Consider the following 26,178-nt stretch of genomic DNA (forward strand, 5'->3'; position numbering starts at 1 on the left):
TTTTCCTTTTCTTTTTCTTTTTCCTTTTCTTTTTCCTTTTCTTTTTCCTTTTCTTTTTCCTTTTCTTTTTCCTTTTCTTTTTCCTTTTCTTTTTCCTTTTCTTTCAATTCTGAAGTGCAGTAAATAAGAAGATAATGTTTATTTCAGGTCTACTTACTTCGTGTAGTAACTGCATGAACTGCTAATGGAAAGCAAAAAAGCAAAATAGAAAAATGAAAATTATGTTGGTTAATGTTGCCTCCAGGTTAGATTTTTGAGAGCTATTAGTTAATTCACATTCACAGCCTCTTTCTGAAGCTTAGTTTTATCAGAGAGAAGAGGAGAACTGGGACATTGGAAAGTAAACTGAGCTCTTGTAGGCAACATGCCAAGCGTGTTCTTCCCATTCCAACAAAGATGCTAAACGTGAAGATGGTTTATCATAAAACAGTAGTCCTTTGATTCTGAAGCTTATTCCTCTGAATGTGTGACTTTTTGTAAGTGTCTTATCTCAACTTCAGTTCATTGAATTACATCTTTCCAGATCCTCGACTGCAAAGCATAGCCCCAAGTACACAGGCACTGCTGGTCAATCTTCTCAGGTATCACAGCACACAAATGGCCTTGAACTCAGATACAGATTTACTACCATTGTCTCTTCTAAAGCAGCTGAAGACCATAAGTCCAGGCACTATAATGACAGCATTGTTTTCTTCTCCAAGATGTTCATCACTCCACTGAAGCCTTTAATTAGTGTATAATTATTTAGTGTAAAAGGAGGGCTCTGCCGTTTCTTTGCTTTTCTTTGCTTGTGTGTGAAGACAGGGCTCAGAGAGAAACCTATACATTAAAAAGTTCAAGTGTAGGAGATCTGCCACCTACAGACAGTAGGTTTAACCTCTCATGTGATAACTAACAATATATCCTAACATACTAACAAATTAATGAGTTTTATGTGGTTATGTTGAGTTGCAGCAAACCACCCTGATGTGATGACAGTCTGAATTTCACAGACCAGCCTCTCAGCTGAATTACACGGAAGATCTCACCACATCTGTGGAGAATGAAGGAGAATTTTCTGAACTGTCAGAAACTCTTCACACAGTGAAGTACTCTTTTTTAAAAAGCGACATTGTTTTTAAAAGATGTGATGTGAAGTCAAGGTGCTCATCAAAGTACTGTTGCCTGAGAGCATTGACGTTGTTCCCTTCTCCTCGATAGCTAGAAGTGGGAACGAAGCAGCTTTTGTTCTGCTCAGCTTAGAAGTGAGCAAAGAGGGACGCCATCTAAAAAGGGAGAATTTCCAAGCACTTAGGGAAGTCTTACTACTCTTTTGAAATGGAGGGGCAAGAGATAAAATGGCACTTGTGACAAATCTGTATGTATGCCCATAAATTTAAAACTTGCCTTCCCCTTCTCTTCCCTTCTCTTTCCTACATATTTGACTCTCCTCAATAAAAATTGTTGTTTGTACTTTCAAAATGAAAGAAATTCTTAATCATCTTTTAATGAACTTTGGTTGTGCATGTAGTTATGTGTGCAGGATATTTCAACAAGACGTGCATTGTTATGTCTGTATATTTCTAAGATGAAAAATTAACACATGATAAATACTCTGAATAGCAAAGCATTAGGATGTGATCACACACAGATTCTTATGGGGATTAATCCTAAATATAGGTCTAAGTAGGCATTTAAAAATAATTAAATGGAAGAATTTGGTTATTTGTTAAACCTTACACCTTCTTAACAGATCTGAGCTAGAAAAGCCTTGAATTGCAGACATTGCAAGATGTTTGGATTGTTTTGGTGGATTTCCTTTGGCTCAAGAAAAAAACTGTAATTTTTCAGCACTCCTGCCTATGAGATAAATCAAGTGCTGTTGGCATACAGTGAGCATAGTGATTCCCTAAAAAAGATCTTTTCAAGATTTCTAAGTACTTAGTTTGCATGTAAGTAGGGTGTGATTTATTAATACTGTTGAACTACTTTACCTATCCTTAATCAAACCAAGAGCACAGATTAGAAGGAAGTGATTTATAGATGAAATAGCTAAAATGTTTTTTTAAAAGGTCAAAGAACCATAACTCAAGAATAAACCTCAGGAGATCATACTCTACGTACCCATAGCACAGTGTGGGACCAGCTCTGACTTTCTCCTGAGAAGTAGTTGTCTAATCTGTCTCATTTAAGTTATGCTTAGATGGTGCAGCAAAATCTAGAAATGGACATGTGTCCTGTGGGAGCCTTGTTGTGCTTCTGGATCAGCTGGTGCTTGGTTAATTGTGACAGAGACAATCTGTAGGATGCCTCAGAGTTCAGTTGTCCTTCAAGGCTGCAAGAAGCTTCATGGAGTGATTATACCAACCTGGCATATTAGATAATTTGTTCCTGTGCTTAATTGCCTTTGTAACGAGAAAGAATTTGGGGTTTTTCCCCCATTGCTTGAGGTAATTGTCCCGGTGTTCTAAACCAGTGTCTTGTATTCAGTAAAGAATGGTGAACACACGACTATCTTCTTTGCTTCTAACTTCTAAGCCTTGAGTACTTGTAATAATAGCCCTCCATTAAACAGCTTCTATTCGTTTACTCCTTTCACATGCCTCAGCTGCTAGAAATCTTCTTCTTGTCCCGAGGAACTCGGAAGAGACTCGGAGTTTCTGCAGAACCATAGAGTAATGTAGACTGCAGGGGACCTTTGCAGGGCACCCTTTGGAGGGTCTGCATTTCCAGTGAAAGCAGGGCCCCTTGCTCAGGGCCTTGCTGATAGCTGCACTTCACCTTGTTTTTTTCCAGCATTAATTCCTAACTTCCTTGAGGCTGTGGTTCAGACTGAATGAAGCCTGAATATCATGCAGCAGTTTAAAGGAAAAAATCTGCTGTCTTACATATTGCAAGCCTGTGTATACATTACCATATCTTACATATTTTTATTGTAATCTGTTGAAGTCTCACAAAAACACCCATGTTAGCTCCAGCAGCTCTTTACCTGGTATCCATAGAACCTCTATGAAGCAGTAAATTCAAATAGTCAGTAACTCTGAGAAGAACTGTGGTCTTTGTAATTGTGGATGAGCTTGAACGCTCCAGAGAGAGGTACCTGGGAGTCCTGGTGGACACTAAGTTAACCATGAGGCAGCAGTGTGCCCTCGTGGCCAAGAAGGACAATGGGATCCTGGCCTGCATCAGGAGCAGTGTTGCCAGCAGGTCAAGGGAGGGGATTCTGCCCCTCTACTCAGCTCTGGTGAGGCCGCACCTGGAGTATTGGGGGCAGTTCTGGGCTCCCCAGTATAGGAGGGATGTGGAGCTTCTGGAGAGGGTCCAGCGAAGAGCAACTAAGATGATTAAGGGACTGGAACATCTCTCGTATGAGGAGAGACTGAGTGAGCTGGGTCTGTTTAGCCTGGAGAAGAGAAGGCTGAGGGGGGATCTGATTAACATGTCCTGCTGTTCCCATGCAGGGAAGAAGGGGACAAGCTCTTCTTATTGGTGGCCAGCGATAGGGCAAGGGGTAATGGCCATGAGCTGAAACACAGGCAGTTCCATCTCCATGTGAGGAGGAACTTCTTTCCTGTTAGGGTGGCAAAGCCCTGGCACAGGCTGCCCAGGGAGGCTGTGGAGTCTCCTTCTCTGGAGGTCTTCAAAACCCGTCTGGATGCCGCCCTGTGCCACATGCTGTAGGTGTGCCTGCTTGAGCGGGAGGGTTGGACTAGATGATCTCTAGAGGTTCCTTCCAACCTTAAATATTCTGTGATTCTGTGGTTCTGTGATAATAATGCACCTGGTGTAGACTTTATGCAGAAAAAAAGACTGTGACTTTTTGCTGATGAGTCCCTGAAAGACTGGAAATGTTGCTATTCAGCTATTCCACATTCCCTGCATTCTAGCAGGAAAAAAAAAAAAAGGTAAAGTTGGATGCAGTATACATAGATGTATACTTAAACTGAGTTTGTTCTGATATTGCTTTGTTTCTGGTTTTGGTTTGTTTTTCTTATCCAGTTAGAAATCACCATAGTTAAATGAATATTTTTTCAGTGAATTTTAGGAGACATAACAAAATATAATGTCATTTTTCAACTTATGAATGTATTAAGTGGTAGTGTATGAATGCACTTAAAAGTTATGTAGCAGTAATGACTTCCTTATGAAGTTATGAAATGCAGCCTTAAAGCAGAGCCAGATGAGCAATACATCCGTAATCCGAAGTTCAAGTTTGATGGAAACCACCAAACCTCATGTGCAGGCATTTTCATCCTTCACTTGCAGATAATAGGTAGTGCATATTTGGATGATGTACAGTGGATATGTGGATGAGAAGTGTTTTATTTCAAATGGTAGCTAATGAAAGATAAACAATTACCACTATAGATAAACTTTTCTTCAGTTCCTGAGGTAAGCACCATCTTCTGCATCATCTCATTTCTTCATTGATTCCTTCTTTTTTTCTCTGTTTTTTTCTTTGTTGTTTGTTGTTTGTTTTTTTTCAGTCTCTGTAAGTCCACATTTTTTAGCCACAAAGCAAATAGATTTTTTCCATTCTCTGCTACTGAGAGTTGGACAATATTGGCACAGATGTTAAGAGGGATATACAGAGTAGGGGTAAGAAAAATACTTCTTATGATCAGGCTACTTTGGTAAAAATCTTATCTTGGTTAGTAAATATGTGACCAGAAGTGAAAGTTCAGCTCTAGCAAAGTTCATTAAAAGCTAGCTGAAAATCTTTCTTGGATGTATTCGGATATACTGCCTGTCAAGGCAGATATGGAAAATTCATATTCAGTAGAAGATATCTGATTTATTATCAAGGAGTATGGCTTTCCTTTTGTCCAAGGGCACCTTTTAAAATCAAAATAAAATTTTAAAATAGTCTTTTTAAATTAGATTGGAAAACAAAAATCTGAACTCATGAACTACAGCATATATGTATATTGTAAAGGCAGTGAAATTACGTGGGCAAAGGTAGTGCCAGAACATTACTACAGTATGAAACAAATGGAATTAATCTGTAATTAAAGGTACTAATCACAATGGACTGTGGCTGTGAAACCGTTTTCTTGATTTTTATCGTAAATTCTGCTTTTACAAGGCTTCGCATATCCTTGAGCCTTTTGAGAATTTCATAAGCAATTATTTCCTTCAAATGCTAATTTCCCGAATATCAACATGATATTGAAAGCACTTCTAGGGAAGACATGAAGAGCATGCAAACAAATGCTGTGCTGAATGTCCTTGTCCTCCTTTCATAAAGCTGTTCATTATATCGCATTTTAAGCTGGCTGAAGGAAGCTTTCAACTTTCTATGTAGAACTGTGCAATTTGTGGCTCTTCCCTATATGAAAGAAAAAAAAAAAGGAGTTCTGTGTTCTAAAATATTTTATTTCTAAGCTGTTTTTATCAATTTGATCAAGATTGTGGTTTTGGTACATCATGTAGATGGGAGTGCATCTGTCTTCAAGGAAATAAATGTGAGCACTGATTTTTTTGTTTGTTTTAAACTGAAAATGAGTGTGCCGCCTTTCCACAGAGCCTTTGGATATGTTTAGGGAATGCTGAAACACATGAAGTGATAACTGTGGTTTAGTTTGAGGATTTCACATCAGCCTCAGTTCTGAGTGAAGAAGAATTTTGACTTATGTTTGTTTGGGTTTGGGGTTGTTTTGTTTCTGAGAACATTTCCAGAGTATCTGGAAATACTGAGAGATTAGAAAATATTGGGAGGTCAGAATCAGGCCTTCAGCTTTTCTACTAGGCCATATGGGACCGTACTTCTGGGTTCCTTTAATGTAAAGAAAAAATTACGATGGAACTGTGTTAGTGAATTAAAAGGACGTTGAGAATAGCCGATAGGTATTCCATATCAATACATGCTTGTATAATATCTAGAAATTATCTTAATGGTTATTTTAACTGCTTTCTGAAATGAAGCATTTTTATATTAATATCCCTATTATTTTGCACCTTCTGTTTAAAATTGAATTTGTGCCTTGCAGTTTCTCGGCAGCTAGTGCCATTAGGGATTGCAATTTTACTCCACCTGAACATTTTTTTGAGAGAAGAGAATGTGTCAGAGAGTCTCTGGGAAGAAAAATCACTGAAATGTAGATGATAAATGGCATTTGTATTGATATGTCAGCAGATATGTAATCCACGCCAGGGAGAGAAGGTACTGCCTCAACGTGGGAACAGCTTGTTTCTGGTCTTACATGTACTTGGCAACTTACTCCTGGAGAAAGGTCAAATTTTAACAGATATTTAATAAGTGAAGGCAGTGAATGGAACAGCACATCTGGGATTCCTTAAATATACAGAAAGAGAACATTAGCGTGCCCCACTGGAACGATGATGATGGATATAGGACAGTGCCTAGTGAGGAAGGTAAATTCCATGTTAAATATGCAAAGTTGCTCAAGCAGGTCGGTGAGGATCTGGCTGGATTTGCTGAAATACTTGTTGCTGTTACAGGCTGTAAAAGGGTGACTCTGGAAGAAAGTTGCTCTTTCAATTGGAATTATATTTAATTTTACTGAAGAAAAAGCTGTGATTGGGATACAGGAAACTGGCAGACTGGTGCTAACATGTTCGAATGTCAAGTCACTGGACATGTGACTTTATATTGGAAAACAAAGAACTGATAAATGCAGAACTTTGAGGAAAAGATTTCAGATTTCCATTTTTTAAAAAGATCCATATGTTTAAAGCTACATGATATAAATACTTCCATATTTCTGACTGTTTGGTAAATTTTTAATGTACAAAAATTATACAGCAGAAATATATCAAATGATAGACATACATACATACTTCACATGACAATTTCAGCAGTGGTTATCAAATTCATACATATAGACTTTTCTAATACGTTCCATTACAGTCGAGAGAAACACAATGAGTTTTAGAAATAGATGTTTAATGAATGATACATTCACACAGGAAAAACTAAGCATATTTGGAATCTAAACATGGCTTGCAGGGAAACTGGAGGTTGCTATTGCAAAAGTCTAGCATCATTACTTTTCCTCATTACTAGAATGTATGTTGTCAGAGGTAATGGGGAACAGTGGCTGTCACTGTAAATGTACTTGAAAAGAAACTGCAGTCATATTTTCTGGTGCAAAAGGCAGCACAAGGTTGCAGGTTGCACAATACCCGCCTAGGAAAGTTGTTAACTCCAGATAGTTCTAGTAAGACAGGAACTGTGACAGCAGATCAACTAGTAAATTTTTCTAAGAGATTTTGTTTGACTTGCTCAGAACAAGTTTGGAGCAAATTATTTAGATTTGAAACTGAAACAAATCTAAATGCTAAGAGTTGCATTCTGTCCTGAGATCAAAGCTTGTAGTGGTGGCAGTGCAGATGGCAGGTGGGGTCAGGGTGGCTCCAGAAAGAATACGAGAGTAAGAGGAGCCTCTCTTGCCTCTTTGCAAAAGCAATGCCCTTTGCTAGGAATCAGTGATTAATAAGAAATTGCCCCGAGCTCAGGAAACTATACAATGCATGTGTTATTATTTTGCCTATTTTCATACATAATACCTTGAAATCACCCAATTTACATCCTTTTGAGATCCAGAAAGCTTTATGCCAGGTCTTAAAAACTATACTAATAGTTTAAGTGTACTTGTTTACATTCCTGTTCACAGCTATTGATATTTTTCCCTCCTTCTCTTTTTATACGTACTTGTAGAACTGTGGTCATCACTACTACAGTCATCACCACTTTGTCACCTTTTTGTTACAGTCCTTTATATGACTTAAGTCTGGGAAGGAACTAGCGATTATGTTCCCTTGTGAGCACTGACGTTCCTCTGGCGTATCCAACAGGGAGGTCCAACAGTCATGCATCAGGCATGTGCTCTCACCATCACATTTTCAGGCACTAGTGACCTTACAAATACATTTGTAGAAACAATTGCTTGCTATGATAATATAGCTCTGTTCCTGTGCTATGCAGCGTACTTTGATTATAGCAAAGAAGAATATCACATTATAGAAAGAAGCAGTGATAGGAAGCCAAAGATATATGTATTTTTTAAAGAGATAATTGAGTGATTGCTCGTGAGAAATGCAATGCAAACTTTATACAGAAGTGGATTTCTTTTACATATATAATTTTTACACAACCAGAACACAGGTTGTGAGGCACAAGAAAAGGATAAAATATCATGACAGATGCAAAACCAAGACATACCTTTAAATATTAAATACTGTAGAGATAGTGAATCAGTGCTCCCACAAATCAGTATTCTGATCTTATTGTCATACCTAATTCCAATATATACAAAAATACATACTCTTAGAAAATTGAAAAGTAAAACAATAGTGAAAATACATATTTATTTGACCTGGAAGAGTGTATTAACATGAGTTAAGAAGCTTGCAGAAATATGAAGGTGAAAATCTTTTGAAAAAATGTTTTCTGCAGTTCTTGGTAATGTGTGGCAGTGTATTCCTTTCCTTTCCTTCAGAATGAAACATCCTTTCTCACCTGAAATAGGAGTCACTGGGCAGTCACTGATGTGTTTTCCTTCCACATTCACATAAATTGTGCAGCAAATTGGTGCCTCAAAGACATCAAAACCAGAAACAACTAAGAGATTTTTTCAGAAGGTGGGATAAGAGAAGGCTGCTAAATTAAATAACTCTCCTTGAACTTCTCTGCATAATATTTTTTCCAATGAAACTCTGTAATTGAGTGAGATCCTAAACTAATTTTTTCCAGTGTTAATTTTGCATAGCTCAAAAATGCTACATCAGAAAATCACACTTTTTTTCTGTGTTCATAAAATCATAAAATAATATTTGTATGCTTTGGAAAAAGTAATTTAGAGTATCACATGGGTTCACGACAGAGCTGTTTTTCCAAAGCTTAGAAATGAACATGCTGCCTTAACATCTTCCACGATATAAACATTATTCAATGGAACACTCTCAAACAAATAAGTAAAAGGTATTTTCTGTAAGAGGTTGATTTCTGTCCCATTCACAGCTTCCTGCTCCAGACAGCCATTTCAGTCACCGCTATAAATATTATCAGGAGTTACCGCATGGCTATAGAACTCAATAAGAAATTCAGTGGTCAGAGCTTTGGAGAACTTTCAGTTCTTTTATATTTTGAAAATCCTGTCATAGTTTTAATTTTGTCATTCCTGTTCAGTAAGAGAGTACGTATTTTTTCCTTTGGAAAACCCCATGACACTGGATATCTTTTTTTGTTGTTGTTTTAGCCCAGAGCTGTGCAGCTGGAAGAGGAAAAGCTGAGTTCTACTCTAAAAAAGACCTGCAGTGAGCAGTGGTAGCTTGACCACCATATTTCAGTAGCTTGACTTGAAAAAGTTCCAGGAATGAAGGTCGTGAGCATCTGTAGAAACAGAAACTCCATTTTTATTCCACAGTTGTCACAAATGTGCAGTGTTTTTCAGTAAAGGTTTTTATTTAAGGTTCCAAACTCTATAGCATCAGTTTTTGTTCTCCGAGTATATGCACTAGTCATTTTTTCTGGCTTTGGCATTTTCAGTGCTTCTAGCCAACACTGTCCTACAAAAGCTAGTTTTACTTCTCCACATAATGGAAGTTACAGTAGTGTTCCTGGCCCCATTTCCAAGACTACTTTCCTTATCTTTGAGGTTTGATGCTTCTGTGACCAAGTCCTGTCCCCCAAGTTTTACGGTTCTGTTGATTTCATGTGCAACTCAACAGCAAGGCACCTACAAACGCAGCAGTGCTTCAGTTATCTAAGTCAACCAGAAGCTCCCAAGGCTTCTAGTACTATGGTACTGTGCCAGAGACTAGTACCATAAACCAAACCCCTCTTACTCTGTGTGCTTCTGCCCCTATAGATGCACGAGTAACTCCTACTAGAGTAGGTAGGTAGAAATAGCACATTTGTTTCAGTGAGAGCAGAGGATGCACTTTGTGCATCCCCAGAGACTAACCATTAAATGCCAGAGTATTTTGGTTATAGCACTGGTGCACTGAAATTGAAACCCAGCAATATGCTTCTCTCCCTAATGATGTTATATAGCCTGGCCTTCTTTTAGTAACGGGGAGTCATCGGGGCAGTTGGATCCCTACTCAAATGAACTGGCCTTCTGCAAGGATCCATGAATCTAAATTATTACCCCTGTTGCTTATTTTAAATTAAGTTGTTGAAGACAGTGATTTTGAGGAGATACTGAAGACTGGAAACCAATCAATTTTACTGATGTCTAGAGTTCACTCAAATAGTTTTATACGCTGCTTAGTGACATATAAAATCAGAAGGGAAAAAAAAAAGGCATATGCTCCAAGAATAGGATAGACCCAGGCATGGGCATTAATTGTTCATACTCATTAAAGCCATTTTTTTGGCGAACCAAAAAAAAAGTAGAAATGTGGTCTATATCTTGGGGAGCTGAGAGATTTACTTGGTTGAATACAGTAGAGTATTTAATTTTTTTTCTTGTAAATTTGATAATTCCTGTGGACCTCAGATTAGTTGTCTCTGAAACAGAATTAAAATTCTCCTACACACAAAGAGACTTAAGATCTAAAACATAAAAGCTGTGTTCTAAGATCATAGTATAGCTTTCTTTGCATAGCTAAGAATAAAAACAATATAGTAGTACAGAGATAACCACTTACATTAATATCTGGTGGACGTTCTGCATCAACAGATATCATTGCAATTGGCCACTCCATGCTCTAAAACACAGTGCGTTCACAGTCTGAAACAACCATCCTTGCTGTGGAGCAACACTTGGTTTGTTTTCTATCTTTTTTTTCTTTCCAAAAATATACCAACTTAGAAGGTCAAATGAATTTCAAATCTGTTTGAAAGTAATAGTTTAATAAATTGTAGATATTTAACCCTGGGACCTGCAAAAATGTATAGTTATGACATGCAGAAGATTTGGATCTCAGTGTGTTCTGCAAACGAGAGGCTTGTCTAGCTCTGTGAAACCTTTGAAGCTGCTTTCTTGGAAAACGAATAGTTTGTGTGCCTGTCATGTCTTTCACCCAAGTAAACAGCGTCTGAAATGAAAATCTACTGCTGCGAAGAGAGTTCAGATGGAAACCTCAGCATCACTAGAGTATTTTCTTATATATTGCTTTAGGCATACACTCCACCAAAAATACAATTTCAGAATCATTTTTTCCTAAATTATATACCATTCCTCAAAAACAAGAACAGTTTTGTACAAAAGCATTTATTGTGTTGTTTTAGGATTCCATTTTCTGTGTTTCTTGTCACCCACCTGAGCCCTCCTTCTGTGAGCCCAAAGCTATTCCAGAGGTGGAAGCGTGCACGCCTGCATCCTTTTGCCATCACGCAGGCTCCCCAAAAGCAGCAGCCAAGGCCTGGGCTTCAAATGAGCACATCTTGCAGGTGCAGATGTTTGTGTGCTGGAGTGTTATCCGGCGAAGCTAATGCTGTTTCAACTCTGTTCTTCCTGGCTGATTGTGATCCAATTATTTTTTTTCTATCTGAGAAAACCCATTCACCAGATTGGGGCAATTGCAATTCCGTGTTTTCTTCCTCCGTTTGACGTGGGTGTGGAATAGGCTCTTCTCAATTTGTGGGCACTGCTATGGATAAAACAGCTATCTCCGGGGCTAATGATTCCCTCTGAGAATTCCATCAGAAGGTGTGACATTGCCCGGAGCAGTATATTTCATTAAAACATATTGTATAGCTCAGACCAAAGTCTGCAGCGAATCTGAGCATGCATGGGCACAGGGAATGTTTCAGTGGCATCAGCTAGACTGATTTTACAGCATGTTTCACTCAGAATTGTGTATTATGTGTGTTTTTTACTTCTGCCAAAGTATTGCAGCATTACATACGGTGTCTGCATAAACATCAAAGGAAGTCAGCATGATTGGTGTTCTTGTTAGAGAGAAGATGCAATTCTAACATCAATTCTTCATACATATGTGCACTTACAGCGTTTTTCACCGAGCATGAAGTACATCATCTTGGGTAGCAACAGTTAAGTAAATGTTATATGCACGCTCTTTTTTAATGATTTTTCCTCTCTCTTGTCACCAGCCCATGGCTTATGCTGTTTGGGAGCATGGTGGGCAGTGCTCACGGTTGGATGTGTGGGCTGCTTGGCGCTGGTTGGATTTTATGGTGCCTCTCCGGCTAAGCCCCTGGGGAAGGACAGCCAGGGCAAGCGCAGTGTCCTGCACTTGGGGAGGAATAACCGGTACAGGCTGGGGAGCCTGACCGGAGAGCAGCCCCGCAGAGGGAGACCTGGGTGTCATGGTGGACGACAATCTGACCATGAGGCAGCAGTGTGCCCTGGTGGCCAAGAAGGCCAATGGGATCCTGGGGTGCATTAAGAAGAGCGTCTCCAGCAGGTCGAGGGAAGTGATCATCCCCCTCTACTCAGCCCTGGGGAGGCCACATCTGGAGTACTGCGTCCAGTTCTGGGCTCCCCAGTACAAGAGGGATATGGAGCTGCTGGAGAGTCTAGCGGAGAGCAACACAGATGATTAAGGAACTGGAGCATCCCTCGTACGAGGAGAGACTGAGTTGAACCGGTTTAGTCTGAAGAAGAGACGAGAAGGCTGAGAGGGGATATGATTAATATGGATAAATGCATGAAGGGGGAATGTAGGGAGGAAGGAACCAAACTTTTCTTGGCGGGAACCAGTGACAGGACAAGGGGCAATGGGTATAAGTTGAAACACAGGCAGTTCCATCTCCAGGTGAGGAGAAACTTCTTCCCTGTGAGGGTGCCAGAGCCCTGGCACAGGCTGCCCAGGGAGGTTGTGGAGTCTCCTTCTCTGGAGATCTTCCAAACCCGCCTGGATGCCGCCCTGTGCCACGTGCTCTGGGTGTCCCTGCTGGAACAGGGGGTTGGACTAGATGGTCTCTAGAGGCCCCTTCCTGCCTTAAGGATTCTGTGATTCTGTGAGGTGGGAGCGGAAAATATATAGTAGCTGAAACTGGAGGAAATAGAGAATAACAAAATCAACCATTCAATCCATTGAATCAGTTGATTCTTACAGAACTCTCCTTGCTGTTCTTGTTCTGCTACAAGTGCTGTAACTGCTATAGAATATTCTGAAAAGTTTTAAGGGTTTCTTTCTTTTTTCTTTTTTTCTTTATTGGCTCTTCAATGTTAATTTTACTTCTCTTACTGGTCCCCACTGCACATTTCAGTCTCATAGTATTTGTTTCTAGCATTTGATATAGGGACAGAAAAATGCGCATTAGCTAAAATACAATTTAGTTACTGCATATGATATTTCATTGCAAAACTATCTGACGCTAGAAAGATTAACCTGTTTACGATAATATTTAAGTCCTGAGGAACTGAATAGGTCTGTTACTTCTTGCTCTTTACTGTGTCACCTTGCTGCAGGTAGAAACTGAGGAAAACAGAAATTAACCTCAGTACATTGCAAATAAAGCCTAGCAATTAGTATTATGAAATATTTTCTTTCTATCTTATATCTTTATATCTTAGAATAGTTTATTCAAAGAAGAGATGGCATTACCATTTTAAATGCTGTTTCATGTTAAATTGAATACCTGCCTGAATTATGCAGTAAAGTGTATTTTAAGCATATGACAATTTGCAAATACTTTTTTTTTCATAATGGCTGCATAGAATTTAGTTGATGAGTAAATCAGTCTATATTCACTGACTCATTTTATGTTTTGTTATGGTGAATTATATCTTGAGAAAGGAAGGCCACACATTGTCTGTATTACCAAAAACTTGGGGAGCTAGACAAGGGAAGAATTCTCCAAATCAGTTTGTTTGATGAGAAGAGAAAGACAGAAAAAGTAAAAATAGTAGCTTTTGTTTTAGAATAAATTGGCGGCAAAGACCTCTGAACATCAAGGTGAAGTATATGTAGGAAAAAAAGGAGAAGAGATTCAAGCTGAGTTCCCTGTGTGATGATGGAAGCCAGCAATTGTGAGCATGTATGCCTTTTTGTGCTAAAAAAATTGATGTGTGTTGAAATAAAACTACAACAAAATATCTTTTTTTGTTGTTTTGAAATATAAGCACTTTTCCTAACAGGTTAATTACTCATATATATAATACTCTGTGACATATTTGTTGTTATGTAATGGTCCTAGAGCAGTTAAATGTATCTTGTGACTCTTCCCTTCACTCAGCAATGTCTTCATCGGTGAGCTCTTTGCAGCCAGCTGGACTCCTTTCCCCCCACTGCACCCACAGCTAAATGCGCAGGAGCTTTTATGGGCATCACAGCCCTACAAGTCTCAGCTGGCAGCTGTGCCAGCTCAGACAGGAGGGCCGGGGGTCTCCACAGCCGTGCTTCCCTTAATGCAGGAAAGCCGAGAAGGAAAAAAGCAGCCACGTCCCTCTGGATCCAGGTTCCCTGTAGGTATCTGCACTCCCTTGGTAAGGAAGGGACCTGTAATGGGATGTTGCAGTGGCAAATAGGAGCTGCAAGCTTTCTTCCTTATTATTCTACGTGGCTTCTTCCATACCTGTGTTAAGCTGCTTGGGGCACTGATCAACATCAAGGAGTCATTCCAGAAAGTCGGCAGAGGTTGATCTTTATTTCTCCTGAGTGATACCTGCTGCTCCGTGTGTCTTCTCAGGGCCGGGTGTACTTATACTTAACCTATTATCTTATTAAATCCCAGCTATCTTTTAGCCAAGGGATATAATGACTGTTTTAATACTTCTAAGTTGTATGTGTCAATCTTGCAGAGTATCTTTGCAAAGGCCTAAGGTGCCCCCCAAAAAAGATGACCCAGAGTGTGAAAGTGACAGTCTATTTCAACAAAAAAACAGAATTGAAAGCTAGTTCAGATAGAGGATAGATGTAGAGGAAAAGAAACCAAGACTAAGAGATGAAGTTTAGGCAGACTAGGCGGAAGAGGATTAAAAAACAATAGGCAGTGAATGAAAATATAGGAGAAATAACTAGCAGATTCCTTGTGCAGATTCCTTGTGTCTGTCCACCTGCAAACCTGAAAAATAAAGTATTGCAGGACGGTTTTAAATGAGGGTGGCAGAAGACAGAGATTGGGCCCTGAGCAATGTGAGGAGTGAGGGTGTATGTTGAAGAACGTGTATGTGCCTGAGTTAAGGATATGGTTGGAAGCAAAGTAGTGACTCAGAAATTTAATCCCAGTGTCCCTGGGTTTCACCGTTACTTTCTTGCCTGCAAATGTCTCTCTGTGAGTCTCTCTGGCAGAACCTTCTTCTAGTTAAAGTGCTCATACGTGGTCAGAAGGTATGTATTATAACCGCAGCACTTCTCTAGGCATGTGTGTTTTCCTGGACATTGCCAGATTTTGTTAGGCAAACACAGGGGAGCGATGGTCACTGGGAGCATCCCAAACTGTCAGCAGGACGGTGCTGGTTTGTTCCTCTTCAGACTTCCTCACTTTCGGGGTTGGTTTGAGGTTATTTTTATATTGGTCATTGCTGTGCTTCTTTCCCAATGATCCCCAGTTCTTTATCTCCAACAGTTTCTGCTTAATGGTGGAGATTTGCTGGGCTTTTGTTATGGATATATTTTCAAGTGTCGAAATGTGTGCTATAGTCAGCATTAGTAAAAAAAAAAAAAAAAAAAAGTAAAAAAAAAGTCTGCGGATTAAGGGCCAGAAACAAGATCTGCAGTTAAAGCAGTAGCCACCTGACGACTTTGTTTTGCTGTTGCACCTTTGCTGATGATGGCTTTGCTGTCACTAACAAGCGATACCGTATTGACTGGGTGGCGAGCGGATAATTACAGATGTGTTTGTTCTACAGTGATTAATATGCTGCTGTTCTGAATTACATGTATTTAAGGACCAGTAAGTATTAAAAATAATGTAAACATATATTAAAAAACCCATTAACTGAAAAGTTTAAATTATACCTTTTGAAATTATGCCCTTGGAAAGTTTAGCTCTTCCGTAGTCTCTGCAGGGATATTAAAAGAAAATTAAGCATGTAATTGGACTAATGGATGAAAAATATGTAAGTCTAAGGAAAACAAGGACACCTTGCTTGTTATTCTTCTAAATCAGTCATACACTGCTGATAACAGCTAGTTAAAGATTGAAGAACCATCATAAATCATCCTGAAGCCAAACTGTTATTAAATATGTCAAGAAATGAAACCTGCTGGGTTGATAAAGGTGACATTCCAGATATGCTCTTCACATAATATTTTTAGTTTCTTCCTTCCCTAAACAGTTACAAATTCAGAGAAATATAGACAGGAGTAATGCCTGGGGAATGAAAATTAAGTCCTTCCTGGCTTCCTCTAGTGGAGGACAATTTCAGAATATTTAGCATATGTTTTATGTTACAAGTATAACCAGTAGTAAGTAACATTTTTGAAAGTCAGTCCGTCAAATAGAATAGAAAATGCATTTTCACAGGAGATTTGGGAGTCCATACTTACTGAAAGTACATAGGAGAAGTTGAGAGACTGAAGATGTACATAAGGGCTCTTATACTTAAGATGTACATCCTGGGCTCCCCAGGACAAGAGGGATATGGAGCCTCTGGAGTGGGTCCAGTGCAGAGCAAGATGATTAAGGGACTGGAATATCTCTCGTATGAGGAGAGACTGAGGGAGTTGGGCCTGTTTAGCCTGGGGAAGAGAAGACTGAGAGGGGATCTGATTAACATGTATAAGTCCATGAAGGGAGATTGTAGGAAGGAAGGGACCAAGCTCTTCTCGGTGGTGGCCAGTGACAGGACAAGGGGCAGTGGGTGCAAACTGCAACACAGGCAGTTCCATCTCCATGTGAGGAAGAACTTCTTTCCTGTGAGGGTGACAGAGCCCTGGCACAGGCTGCCCAGGGAGGTTGTGGAGTCTCCTTCTCTGGAGATCTTCCAAACCTGCCTGGATGCCGCCCTGTGCCCCGTGCTCTGGGTGTCTCTGCTGGAGCAGGGGGGTTGGACTAGATGATCTCTAGAGATCCCTTCCAACCTCAACCATTCCATGTGGTTAGTGGTGACTTTACACTGCATTAGACTCTGGGTAAGTTGGCAAATGTTGTTGCAGGTCTGTGTATAATCATCCGGTGAGCTGCACTACCCTAGCAACTAAAGCCAGTTGAAGGATTTTTCAGTCACTTTTTCACATTCATAGTTAAACCTCAAATACAGAAATCAGAGAGCTATATTCTGATATTTGGCATTTTTTCAATATTTTCACCATATTTTCTTGTATTTCAACACTCATTACTCATTTCAGTGTTATGAGTAATTAGCAATGTGTTTATATTTTTAAATTAAGAGACCACTGCAGCATTCCAGTTTTCTGACTTAAATTGGCATAACAAGAGAAGAAATAACATGACTTTTTACTCATTTATTTGCTTTGCAACAACATATAAATATTCTGTAATGTGTACATATTCTTGCAGAAGGCATTGGTGGAGGAGTGTCTTCTCATTGAAACTAAAAGCTCATATATTTTATAAAGATCTAGGTTAAAATGACTTCCCCAAGATCGTACAGGTTATGTTTGAAAGAGTGAATGAAAGAGTATATAAGAGTGTAAGAGTCTGCTGTGCAGGGGGGTGTCCTGCTCTCTGTCAGGTCCCTCTAGAGTTTGCTTAGTCTTTTGTTAGGCAGTATAGACATAACCGCAGAAGCCCCCTCAAGCATGTATTTGTACCCTAAATAATGGACCACATTTACTCCAGTTGCAGAGTAATTTGTGGAATAAGCCACCTATGGTGGAGGTAATTTCACAGTGTGCAGGGAATGGAGATCCTGCCATGCCCAGAGATATCAACCTCTTGTTAATCTGACTGGCACCGATTTGTTTTAACCAGGAGCTAAGAGCTCTCCTTCAGTACAGCACATGCTGCAAACAGCTTTTGAGGGAAGGCTTGGTATTCTTCTACTTGAGCCATTTTGTACTGAGAGGCAAGCATTAAAGAAGAAAAGTGTTCTTTTTTTTTCTTTACAGAATAAAGAAGAAATATAAACCTACTTGCAAATGAAAGCACCTTAGTTATCCAATAGAAATATTATATGAAGTCATCTCATGTTAGAGTTCAACATTAGAAATTAAAAGGCGTAAATGAAAGAATTTTACTTACAATTTTTCCCTTACAAAACTGTTCTGTGAAAGTCACTTGTAAATCAAAAAGAATTCAACTTTTATTAGTACTTACATAATTATATTTTAATAATATTCTTGCACACATTATTTTTTGTGGATCAGTTTATTAACATTGTTAGCATAACACTTAAAAGGAGTAGAGTCTAATTTGTTGACTGTGCAATCAGTGGAGCATCGCATTGTGTTTATTATTTTTATTAGCTATTAGACGTAAAAGCTGTCTGATTCAATATCTGCTGTTTTTTCACTGATTGAAAGTACAATTATTTGTTTCAGCACAACAACAATAATGCTGTTAATTTTCCATATATATCATGCAGGCCTTCTGCAGTATGATAGGAGTATCTAAGCTGATGTTTTGGAAGAATCTGTACTCCTTAAATTCTACAGCAGTTCTTTATGCTGTTTTCTCACTTGCTAACATAACCAAGGCCTTACTTATGTATTTCTATTATAAATACACGTTTTTTGTGCAGCGTATGTTGTTTACCTAAATGAGCACCTACATACATGCAGGCAGAATTAAAAGAGGAAAATGAGAGTGGAGTTTCTTCTGTTTCTTATTTTTTTTCTCAGTTGTGATAGGTCTTACCTGAGTTCACTAGTGCTTCACCAGCCAAGCTAACTAGTTTTTCATGAATTATAGTTAGCCTTTCTGACCAGAGATATTCACTTCTGGAGATATTCACTCCAGAGAACATTTCGGCTTTACGCACATGGGAAGTTTAGGTGTCTAGCATTTCAGAGTGAATGCCTTGTTTGTTTGTTAGTGGTATCCCCAAGCCCTATATGTCTCTTCCTTTTATGAGTAGCAAGGCAGTCCATCTTAAATGCAAGACAAAGAACTTCCCCAAAAAGGTAGGAGGAGGAGACTGAGAAAATAACAGGAGCTCTTTATCTTCTGATTTACACGGAAAAAAGAGCACTGAAGTTTGTGCTTCATTCAGAAGTGTTATTTTATTCTGTAGCACCTAATTTGTAAACTTAAGGATTGAAAAATTTTGCATTAATTAAGAATAGTAATTGTCATTGTGTTCATGCTTTATTAAGATTATGTTTGGAAATTTAGTAGTGTCATATAACAGATACTGAGAGGAATTCAGGACGGTGTGATAAGAGAGAATGTGTACTTAAACAAATGGCAGAATGTTTCCTTCTGATTTAACACCAGAATGTAGTTGCACAATAGCTGGGGCTGTTCATTTCAATATTATCACTTTTTTTTCCCCTCTCATTGTTTACGTCAGTAAACACGTTCTGTTCTTCTCAAAGTGATTCTAAATTAAAAAATAAAGTCTCTCAAATGTAGGCAGAAAAAGGGCATGCCCCCCTCCTAGAGGAACCTGTGTTCATTTCAGTCACTGTTCAAGTGCAGTGACTGGGAAGATAGTTGTCTAGTATTAGCTGTCAATACACAAGAGTACTTAGCGACTTTTCCAGATACCTGTTTTCAATAAATTAAAAGCATTGTTCTAGTCAAGAAATTATATGATATGCTTACATACATTGTATAGCACAAAGTGGATATTAGAAAGTTAAGATGGAAGAAGTATCAGCAAAATGCCATTATTTCCATATACATAATTAAAATGCAAGCAAATTAGGTGACTTTCTGATAACAAAAAGCAGGGAAAATGACTGTTTTATATAGAGGTTTAATATAGAGGTGTGGAGTACTCCTGGACAGGCACTCCCACATTGCACAGTTTCCTCTTGCCATGAAGGACACTGGCTTTGGGACTATAGAAGACAGGATAAGTGATGGCACTGAAATACAATCAGTGCAGACTTTATTTTCAGCATGACTGTTTGGATTTTTAGGACTCAAGGCAGAGTTTCAGTCAATTAGCACACTAAGATAACTAAGTATTAATACCTAACAAAAATTAGATCAAGTTGTTAAAATACTATTGATTTAGAAAAGTTTCCTACGCTGGACATAGAATCCCTGAAATTTCAGTTAAAAAATGAGCTATATTTGGGTAGAAATGATCCAAAGCAAAATGGTTGCTTTGCCAGCACACAAGCATGGCGGAAGGTGTAAAGCTTAACAACTAATATATTACATAATAGTAATGTTATGGTTTCTATTATCTTATGTGCAGTAACTTGTTATGGAACGTAATATGCCATTTTATGTCATTTTCTGTGTGTATATTCTGCAGCTACACTCCAATTCCGACAAAGGTGATGGATCGGTGAAATACATCCTTACTGGAGAAGGTGCAGGGACTATATTCATTATTGATGACACGACGGGCGACATCCATTCGACTAAAAGCCTGGATCGAGAGCAGAAGACGCACTATGTGCTTCATGCCCAAGCTATTGACAGGCGGACAAACAAGCCACTCGAGCCTGAATCCGAGTTCATTATCAAGGTGCAGGACATCAACGACAATGCCCCCAAATTCACAGATGGACCATACATCGTCACTGTGCCAGAGATGTCTGAAATGGGTAAGGAAAACAAATTATTCTCTTCAGTAATCTTTGTACAAGTGAAATTGCCTCCGTTTGACGAAGCTGTGACATATTATTGTACCACTGATTAGATATAAAAGATAATGGAAGAGATGATAAGAAGGCATCAATTGCAACCTTTTATGTTACTAGGGACATTTATATTAGTAAAACAGTACACACACAGTCTAAATGGTGATGGTTTGCTATCATTGTTCATTTTGACTGGTAATGTTGATTCATATGCGTAGACCAGAAAGTAGCAGAAATGTTTTGTTCCAAATTTGAAAGTGAAATATGTTATTTTGTTAGCATTCTTTTGGATGAGAGGTTACCTTGCACAATTTTTGGAGCATGCATAGCTCATTTTAAACTGGAGTCTGCATTTAATGTGTCTTTTGTGATACCAAGATGTTGAATCGAGGTTGTCATCACCTGGCATTCATGTGCTGAGCTGATATACAAAGCTGTGTAATAAGAGAAGTTTCGCTCTAAACTGTTTATGGAATCAGTTCAATTTCACAGTGTGCAGAGAAATGGTTGAGACCAAAGAGACCAAAACAACCATCTCTACTATAGAAATCTGTATGGTAATACCAGTACGTTCTGAACTTACATTTTTTTTTTCTCATGTATACACAGGAAATACAGCGTATGAAATATATGCACATGTGTTGTTATTATTTCGATCTTGAGAAGATCAAAACATATTAAATCTTATTCTTCAGTCAGGGATTTAGATCTATGGGACTTTGGAAACAGACTCTAGATTAGTGGCTTCTTCATTGACCTAGGTGGACTTACTCTTGTATGGAGATAGAATGAAATAGAGAGTAAATATTCTTTGCTACCTACCATGAAGAGTCAGATTGTAAACAGACTCTCAGACTTAACAATTATCATTTCTTAACAGGATATTAAGTAAATCCTCCTCTTCATTCTTTCTCTCACTGGCAATTCCCCACTTCCTTGACATATAGGTCCTCAACTTTCATCTAGATACGTCTCCTGTGTATGATATTTGGGAAAATTTCTATATGTCTGCATCCTGTCTTACACTCATACATCATTCTATCTATTTTCATAGCTAATTCTTGGCCCTTCCTCCTCCAGGTCTCTCCTGTTTTCCAAAACCCTCTCCCAGTGTGCTGTTTCAGACAGCTCTTCCCAGAAATGAAGAAATTGAAGCCTTTTTTCTTTTTATCTGCACTCTTGAAGTGGGCATGCATGAAGGGTAAAACATCTTCCTGTTATCTCACTTCATTTCTATCTCTCTTCTTTGTTCATAGGTCATTGTTCCCGTATTAGCCTTCAGCTTTGTTTATATGATCTTTCTTGTTCCAAGAGAATTTTTTTCCTCTCTAACTTGGAATCTTTATCTCATCCTCCCTTGTAATCTTTATTTTCCCCTCTTCCCTCATTAAAAATATTAAATTGTACTAATTTCTTCTTGTGAGTCTTGACCAGATGAATGATTTTTATTAATCATTCTTATTTGGTCAGTATCTAAAAAATTTTTGGATTGTTAACTAAAGCCTTTCATTCCTCAAAACTGTTTGCAGATTTTGTTAGCTAGTTTGTTGCTCTCCAAATCAGTGAGTTCTTCACCAGTCTCATCATTTACTTGCCTAATTTATAAATATGAAGGTTTCCATGGCATCCAAACAGCGATACCACTACATATAACAAGTTTTTACTGTAGAAACTCATTTTGAAATTCTGAGCATAGCATGATGAAATATCATTTCCACGAGAGACTTCTAGAGGTTGCAAGGCAGGATTTCTGTGAAAGTCATGATACCAGAAGAGTGTGCCTTTGTGGGAAGCACTTCTGTGGGGGAATGGAGCTACCAGTAAGTGTGTTGTGGGCCTGCAGGAAACTTCTTAAATTGACTTTGATTCCTCACTATAGCGCTAAGATTTATTGTTACAAAGTTATGGTTCATTTCAATAGCATCTAAGTTGACTCTTATCTCAGTTGTCTCTAGTTACATCAAAGACTGTCTTGATGTGAAATTCGTTTCCTTTATCGACTCTCTCCGAAAAATGCACAACTCGGTCATCCTTCCTCTTTCTTCAGTTTCCTTTGTCTTTACAGAAGAAATTATAATTAATTGATTATTTTCTACCCTCTTTGTGGAAGCTTTTTATTATCTACATTGGAGGAAAGACAGCAGAAAGGAAGTCAATGTTATCCTCAATGTCAAGAGCAGCTAATATAATTATTTTTCTTTTTCATTTTGTTTGTAGAAGTTTTCTTTTTTTTCATTTCCTCTCAGAGTGTGACATCATTTTACAGATATTAGTCATAATTTTATAATAGTACTATATATAATTATTGTAAAACAACCTTACAGATATTACCATTTTCCCAAATACTGAATTATTCTGGAATGCCGCATTGACTTATGCAGCAGAGCGATTTACGTTAAACCAAGCAAGTTTTAATAAGATAAAGCATTAATGCGTATGTTTTATAAATGAAATCTTTTATTGTCTATACCTCAGGAAGATCATTAAAATATCTATTCCACAAAGCTTTCCCATGGTGTGAATAAAACTTAATTTTGATATCCTACCATCCAGTCAATCTTCTGTAGGCATGCATTATTTCATTGCAAAGTTTTGATCTTTATCATTTATTGATTTTGTGTTTGATGCATACTGAAAGCAGTTCAGTGTTAACGTTCTCAGGAAGACTAATTCTACTAGTCCTTTCATAGGCTGCATCCCTTCTATCAAATCCTTATGCCATTTTTATTGGTTCTGCAGGAAATACATTTTTTGGCATTTGGTTGTGTAGTCTATCCATAATTGATCTTCTTGCCTTCAGTTCATCAATGCCTAAAGATGCTTCACTACAATGGTTTTCTTTTCTTTCACTGTTTTACATAGGAATGTAAAGAACATTTGGTGTTCCTGGCCCTCTGTAGCAGAATTCATCCTGAATGGCAGGTGTTATTTTTGCTCTCAGTTAGGCTGTTTATTTTCAGCAGCAGTTTCCTGTCTTTCTTGTCAGGAAAATAACTGCATTTTTTCCCCAAGTTGAACCTCTCTCAGTTTTTTTCTTCATCTGTTTCTAAATAACGTCAGGGCTAGTCAGGCTATTTCTCTTTATTCACTGACAAGAAAGTACAGTTCAGTTTTATTAAAATATTTGTCAAATATTAGATCACTGTTCACTGTGGCATGAAATGAACATGGTATTTATGCTTTATGTATTGCATCGAAATCACTGAAAGAGAGCAGCCATGCCTTGACTTCATTGTGCTTTTTACCTACAAGTTGGCTCAAGAACCAAGGTTTATATCTGAAATGTTTTCTTCTGCTATGTAAAAAATACTCAGTCTTGTGAGAGCTACAACATGTTCTATTTTAAGGTTTATGAAAGAGTCATCATTCTCTAAACAGAAGAGGAAATGGAAACATATTCAATCAAAAAAGCCTTCCATATCTGCTCATTTCTAGATAGCTGCAAAATGAGCATAGCTTTGAATGAATTATTACATATTGAGTTTTCTAGCACTAAGATCATGCATGAGAAATGTGTTTCCCAGAAAATCCAATTTTGTAAATTAATGCTCTGACTGGACTTCTTGACAGGATATGAGGAGTAACCATTTTTTTATGTCATCTAGAGCACATTATTCTTGTATTCATGTATGTGATGTGCATGGCAGGTGCTTACTTACCCTCTTGTGTTGTCTGGCCTTGATCTTTTGTTAGAAAGAGGTAACAATAATATTAAGATTTTTTTGTGATGACAGTTGGATCAGTTCTGCAGCCATTCAACTCCAGTATTATTTACTGGTGAAATTGTGGTTTTCTAACGTAGAATGAAATTAAAACTTGTTTTCTTGACTGTTATTGTTTTAATACTACTTAAAGAATCAGTTCAGTTAGGAACTCCCAGAGTTCGTTAATCTTCACCTTACTTTTACATCTTATACTTTTTGTTCAACATCGATCCATTTGAGATTTTAACAGTGCGGCAAATGACGGCAAGTCATGCATACGGATGCACATTCTCAGAAGACCCATTTTATTAAACTGCCTCATTAAACATTAAAAATTCGTCTTCAGAGAGACAGATTGAAGTCTTCCCCTTTAGCTTTTCATTGATATTTAGCTTTGCAAACTTTTTATTGCAAACATACTTGAAAATATATACATAATATAATGAAATAGAAGTATAGTTTGATTTCCCAAATGAATTTTTGTATTTTTTGTTTTAAAAAAAAACAAAACTTGAGTGATGTTCTGAGTGTATAAACGTATTTTACAGTTTTGTATAAAGTATTAGCTAAGAAAACAGAATTCCCAATATGAAATCTCTAAACTGTAGAGGGAAATCATGTGGAATGATAGTTGAGCTCTGAAGAAGTAGAGCCTCCACTTGGGAGAAAAAAATCTTTTTTTTATTGCCTAACTGGAGTGTCAAAAGTCTTTCGTAGCAAAATTTTGACTTTTCTTTGATAGGCACCTTCACAGGAGGTTAGTGAAGGAAGTGTGGAGGCTATGCCTCTGGGTCTGATGTTCATATCTATTTGGAGGTCTCCAGGAAACTAGGTGCTGATTTTTTTTTTCTCTCAGATTATTTTCTTTAGAGCCATTAACATTGCAAATAGTGAGGTAGCTGCACCATATACTTTTTCAGCTAAACTCTTCATTAACTTCTACAAGTAGCTCAACAGCAAAAAAAGTGATGCCCTGTCTGAATGATCTCATGTGCATCCTTCACAACCTGCCCTTTCTCTGGGCAAAGCAAATCAGACCAGAGCTGGGCAGAAGGCCACCATGGACACGTCCTGTAGGGTGCTGCAGTGGTGTGGAAGGGTGAAGCATGTCATGAGTTTCATTGCCCTCAATGAGTGCTGGTGGGGAGGTGTTGAGGTTAAATTAATGTCTCCAAGTGTTCTTTCACATGGAAGGAGAACACTTCTCCACTACTCAATGCTGAATTACTATTATCAGGTATTTCCTAGGATAGAGAGATATGGATGTATTGGAAAATCACCGTGGTGGTATTTAAGGTATAATAGAGTTCAGTTCATGATAAAAGGTCCTGTCAGCTGCCTAGAGAGACACCTCTTCTCTGTAACCCCATCTCTTTGTCCCACACCAATGAGCAACACAATCACTAAGATTCTACCCCTGTCTTTTCAAACAAGGAGAGAAGAAACTTCCTGAGGAAAGTTTATCATGAAATCTAGGTGTTTCAGGTATCTTCTTCTTCAGAAGTAGCACAAATCTGTTCCAAAGCTTACCTTATTTTCTAGAATTATGGGGAAAAATGCAATGGTGAATTACAACTTGTTGAAAGAGTGAGCAACTTTTGACAGCTATTGTTTTCAGAAGCAGGAATATATGTATTTTATTTCATATATATATATATATATATATATACACACGCACACATACATATGTATATATATGGAGGTACAGAAGCTGCTCAATGCCCTGAGTAGCAAACTCTGGTAAGTGGCTATTGAATAGGTGTGGTTATGTTGTATGTAATTAAAAAGAACAAAATCGTTATGTTTCAGCATCCTCTCAGTCCTTTTTGATAACACATGTAAGATCCCAAAACAAAATAATAAAGCCCTGAATAGCACTAAAGCAACAAGTTAATGTGGAGAAGTCTTCAGCAGTGAATGGAGCAAGCCTAACCACAAAACAGAAGTT

The 26,178-nt window shown here is 38.2% G+C and overlaps 1 protein-coding gene across 4 annotated transcripts in view; it reads left to right on the top strand.

Moving 5' to 3' along the window:
- Positions 1 to 26,178, top strand: part of CDH18 (cadherin 18) — a 227,731-nt gene that overhangs the window by 90,407 nt on the left and 111,146 nt on the right. For all 4 annotated transcript variants that reach the window (XM_026048532.1, XM_026048535.1, XM_026048533.1 and 1 more), the window contains one exon: positions 20,196 to 20,490. In XM_026048532.1, the coding sequence (XP_025904317.1) occupies positions 20,196 to 20,490 (295 nt within the window). The remainder of the gene's footprint in view (positions 1 to 20,195; positions 20,491 to 26,178) is intronic.

Source organism: Nothoprocta perdicaria, unplaced genomic scaffold, assembly GCF_003342845.1.
Source record: "Nothoprocta perdicaria isolate Ctin4 unplaced genomic scaffold, notPer1 scaffold_55, whole genome shotgun sequence".
NCBI lineage: Eukaryota > Metazoa > Chordata > Aves > Tinamiformes > Tinamidae > Nothoprocta > Nothoprocta perdicaria.